We start from the raw sequence: 4,909 nt of genomic DNA, 5'->3' as shown, positions 1-4,909 counted from the left end.
AGAGCCCTGAACATCCCATGAATGGCCAAGAGAATAAACAGATCTGTCATGGAGAGGGTGCAGCGGGAGTGCTCTCTGGAGGCAACAATGATGAGACTTTGGCTCACATACTTTGGACATGTTGCTAGGAGGGGCTATTGCTTAGAGAGGAACATGATGCTGGCAAGTGTGGAGGGTCGGTGAAGGAGAGGAAGCCCCTCAACCAGGTGGATTGACACAGTGACTGCCGCAGTGGGCTCTGTGTATCAGGAAGTGAGGATGGCACAGGACGGGACAGGGTTCCGATCTTTTGTTCTTAGGGTCGGTAGGAGTTGTACTTGTCTTGATGGCACTGACAATATCTCAGAAGGAACTCATACTTAGTAAAGGAGCTGTTGTGGACCCTCAAGTCAGAGCCCACACGTGGCGGACCCTCCAAGGGATTTTCAGAGGCAGTAAATCACATGGGAGTTGACTCCCCACCTTTCTCAACCAGAGGAGCTGGTGGATTCAAACCACATACCTCCGAGCTGGCGGTGCAAATCCTTAGCACTAAGCCACCAGGAGGAATCCCCTGGGTGAGATGGACGGCATGTGGCCGCAGCAGCGGTTGTGAGGATGGCACAGGCGAGGCCGTGTGTGCTGCTGGGGTTCTGAGTTAGAACTGACTGGATGACACTCCACAACAACAACAACAACAACAACAACAACAACAACAACAACACTCAGTATTTGACAAGCTGGAAAAAGATTAAGGAAGACCAAAGGTTGTTGTCTTTGAACTGTGGTATCCGTGAAGACTACTGAACAGGCTACGTATGGACGTCCAGGAGAGAAAGAAAATCTGGCTTAAAGAGCAGCCGGGGTGGCAAGGCTTCGAGTCCTGCACTTTGGACATGTGAGCAGGAGTGGCCGGTCTGTGAAGGAGGACGCCACGCTTGGTAAAGCAGGGTCAGTGGAAAAGATCGTCAGTGAGACAGACTGGCCACCAGTGAGACGGACTGACGGCCAGTGAGATGGACTGACTGCCAGTGAGACGGACTGACCGCCAGTGAGACCGACTGGCCCAGTGAACTCCAAGAAAGGGCTTCGGCACGGAAGAGACTGGCCAGGTTTGTGCTGTGGTCATGCGGTCACTGAGAGCTAGAACCGATTCAATGACCTATCAGCAACTAGTCTAGCTGGGATGAGGCCTTGCCCTGCCCCTGCCCCATGTGACCCCATGCTACCTTGATTGATAACACCTGCAGTCTATCACCTGCCTGAGGACTGGAGTGTATCTTTGGGGAGACACATCACACCCCACACCACATTGCTCAGCCCCTACTTTTTCTCCATGCTTTGCTCAGTTTCCCTTTCTGTTCCCAGCCCTCTCTCCCGGGCCTTGAGTCCTCCGGCCACTCGGAGATGACCCTAATCCAAGAACTGTTCTGCCCCGACGTGGGTTCCCAAAGTCCGAGCCAGGAGGCTGTCAGCCGTCCAGGAGGAGGCCTGGACTCGTGAATGGGCACAAAGGAGCCGCCAGGCAAAGCCGGAGGGGTGGGGAGAGGCTTAGCATGGCCGGCTGCCAGCTGGACACAGGGCTGTCCTTTGCTGCTGGGGGACACACAGACAGGCCCCCTTTGTCTGGGCAGCCTGGACACTCTCCTCTTTGCTCCTCTGGCTCAGGCACCCAGGGTCGTGGTGACAGGCACCGGCCCAGGCCGGGAGGGGGTCTGCTGAGCGTGGGGGGCCCTCCCGGAGGGGGCTCTGCTGGGTGGAGATCGATACAGGCCCATTAAATCCACGAGAATGCTGCTTTCTCCAGAGGCTGCAGACTGCTGAGTCCGAGTGGAAGGAGGAGCTGGAGGTGGTCCTCCAGAGGCCCGGTTCTGCCTGAGCTGGGACGGACGGAGGATGAGGGAGGTGCTCAGCTCTGGACCTGGGGAGGCCCCAGGCACAGGGCAAGGGCCAGATCCCCCAAACGCCGTCTTAGCCTCTGACTGCAGCCTCGGCTCTCGGGCTTTTGTCTTGTTACCTAAACCTGTGCTCACACAGGGGCTCTCGCACTGGTTCACGCCACTGCCTTCAGCTGCCTGAACAGGGGGGAGCTCTGGGGGGCTCGTGGCGAGGAGTTGCACTGACAAACCAAAAGGTAGTCGTCTCTACCGGTTCAAATCCACCACCCGTCTCCCATGAAGATTTACAGTCTCAGAGACCTGGTTGGGCAGATCTACCCGTGCTACAGGCTCGCTGGGGGCGCTGATCGGCAATAGCAGGTCTGGGTTTGGGGTTCATGGATGCCCAGCTTTTAACACACTTTCCTCTCAGTTCAGGACGGGGATCCTGAGTTCTGAGTCCTGTCTCCCGCCAGGGCCTGGCTGCTACATCCCAGAGAGGTTCTAGGGCTCTCTGCACCGAACCAAATTCCCTCCCTCGCACAAACCGAACTCCCTCCCTCTGTGAAAACAGGGGCCGCTGGCTGTCGAAGCACCCAAAGCTGCCCGCTGAGTGGGGTTCTGCTCTCCAGAGAGGAGGAAAGCCCCTTTCCCTCCCTTAGCCTAACCCATGACAGCCTGCTTGGAACTGTCCTCAGCTGCCCTCGAGCTGGTTCTGATTCCTAGCAAGCCGGGTCCGGCAGAATGAGCCGCGGCCTCGTCCAGCGCACCTCTCAGTGCAGGTCCCTTGGTGGTGGCTGCACCAGAGCCCGCTGGGTGCCCCCTAACCTGAGGGGTGAGCCCGCTGGGTACCCTCTAACCTGAGGGGCGAGCCCGCTGGGTGTCCTCTAACCTGAGGGGCGAGCCCGCTGGGTGTCCTCTAACCTGAGGGGTGAGCCCGCTGGGTACCCTCTAACCTGAGGGGCGAGCCCGCTGGGTACCCTCTAACCTGAGGGGTGAGCCCACTGGCGCTGCAGCTCATGCTCCAGTGCTGTGCACACGGTTTTCAAGAGCCTGAGTTTTTCTTCACAGAAGTAGACCACCAGCCCTTTCTTTCCGATCTCTCTGCCTGGAAGCTTTGCTGACATCTACCCACATAGATGAACTTCTTCATATTTAAAATCTGGTGACCATGGTTGTCTAGTTGCTAAGGAGTCGTGCTTCCAACAGAAACGTGGGTGGTTCAAATCCCCCATCTGCTCCACGGAAGGAAGACTGGCATTCTTCATAGGAGATTTCAGCCTATGAAAACATGCAACACACAATACGGCAAGTGTAACAAACTGACAGAGTGATGGCCCACAATCAAAATTCATGTCTGTCCAGTCGGTTGTGACTTGTGACCATCCCCCATGAATCTTTACTGGAGCAACTGCTTGTCTTTCTCCAGATGAGTGAACTGATGGATTCGAACCATTGACCTTTAGTCTAATAGCCCAGTACACCACCAGGGCTCCCTCCACAAAGATGACAGCATAGGAAGGCCTGTGCAGCAGCTCAGTGCTGTCACACGGGTCGCTGTGGGTCAGAATCCATTCAAGAGCACCCAACGACACGAACAACCAGTGTGGACACCAGAGTCACCATTTCAGCCCTCACTCCTTACCTGACCATACCTGACACAGGGACGTTGATAGCTTCTCCACCACCATCCTCTACTCCCAGGTTTTTGTTTTTTACTCCAGTTTTTTCCCATGTTCTGAACAGAAGCTCAGCACCTCCTGAACAAGGAGCTCCCACTGTGTGTAAGTGAGCCCCTACTGTGTGTAAATAAGCTCCTATTGTATGCAAATGAAAAACAAATCCATTGTCCTCTTAAAGTGCCTGACTTGAGGTTCCACCTGGAAGGGGTTAAAGTTGGAGGTTCTTTGGGGTTGTGGGAGTTCTGTTTCTGGGGCGAGTTCTTCATGGCCCCCCTGCCCTGTCTCCTGGCCTCTCTTTCACTGCCTATCCTGCATTCAATAGCTGCAACTCCAGGCCGAGAGACAAGGAAAGTTTTGTGGAGCACAGAAAGAAATGGATGACTACTGGTCCAGGGTCGCTATGGTAACTGTGACATCACCCTGCCCCCAACCCCCACCCTGTATGAGGAAAGAGGATTCTCTGCATTTGTTAAAGGAGCAGAAGAAAAAAGGTGTCTGGAGCCACTTGGTCACAGGTGGAGGACAGCGATGCCACCTGGGAAGGAGGCAGCAGTATCTGCACAGGTGTCAGTGGTGCCCGACGTGGTGGTGGGAACATACATTGTTACAGCCTCTTGGGCAAGTAGTGGTGCTATCTATCCACCCTAGCAGGGGGCTGTTGTGGCCTCGTGCTAAGAAGCTGCACCACAGTCCCAGAGGCAAGCAGTTCAAATCCACCTGTGCGATTTCCTGCCTCTAAAAACCTGCTGGAGGGTCAGCTATGGGTCAGTTCTGCCTCAGCAGTACTCAGTGACATCCACATTAACACTGGGGGTGTTTGGGGGCCAGAAGTTGCACTTTTAGAAATGGTTTTCTTTTTGTTGTTGTAATAAAACAGACATGCCTCTGAGTGCTGTAAATAGTTAACATGCCAACTGATAGGCTGGCAGTTCTAAACCACCCAGGGTGGAAGAAAGGCCGGTGACCTAGTCCCCAAAACTCAGCCATCGAGAACCCCATGGAGAGCATCTGGGTGTCCTGAGTCACAGCTGATGCCACAGCAAGTCGGAGAGGCGAAAATATACTGTTAGGTGCCATCGAATCGGAGCCTCCTCAGAGCTGAGCCGCCAGCGGGTTTTCAGAGGCTGTAAAGCCCGTGGGAGGAGGCTGCCCATCCTTCTCCCACGGAGCAGCTGGTGACCTCGAAGCAGTGCCACTCCTTACCGCCTAGACCACCAGAGCTGCGAGGGCAAGCCGCACACAGCCTCCAGTTTGTGATCTTAATCACATTCAAGTGCATCACCCAGTGGCCCTAATTACCTTCCCAGGGCTAGGCAGCCACTTGATGTTGGATTGTGAACCCTCTTCAACATCTCTCTCTCTCTCACACAC

The 4,909-nt window shown here is 55.1% G+C and overlaps 1 protein-coding gene across 1 annotated transcript in view; it reads left to right on the top strand.

The window, feature by feature from the left end:
• Positions 1-2,600: 2,600 nt before the first annotated feature.
• MMD2 (monocyte to macrophage differentiation-associated 2) overlaps positions 2,601-4,909 on the top strand; it is a 13,914-nt gene continuing 11,605 nt past the window's right edge. The window contains exon 1 of the mRNA XM_006889749.1: positions 2,601-2,704. Coding sequence (XP_006889811.1) covers positions 2,601-2,704 — 104 coding nt within the window. The remainder of the gene's footprint in view (positions 2,705-4,909) is intronic.

The sequence above is a fragment of the Elephantulus edwardii genome, unplaced genomic scaffold, assembly GCF_000299155.1.
Source record: "Elephantulus edwardii isolate Elephantulus edwardi_28Jun2011 unplaced genomic scaffold, EleEdw1.0 scaffold00080, whole genome shotgun sequence".
Lineage (NCBI taxonomy): Eukaryota > Metazoa > Chordata > Mammalia > Macroscelidea > Macroscelididae > Elephantulus > Elephantulus edwardii.
Note: the sequence above shows the minus strand (reverse complement) of the source record. Positions and strands in the feature narration are given on the sequence as shown.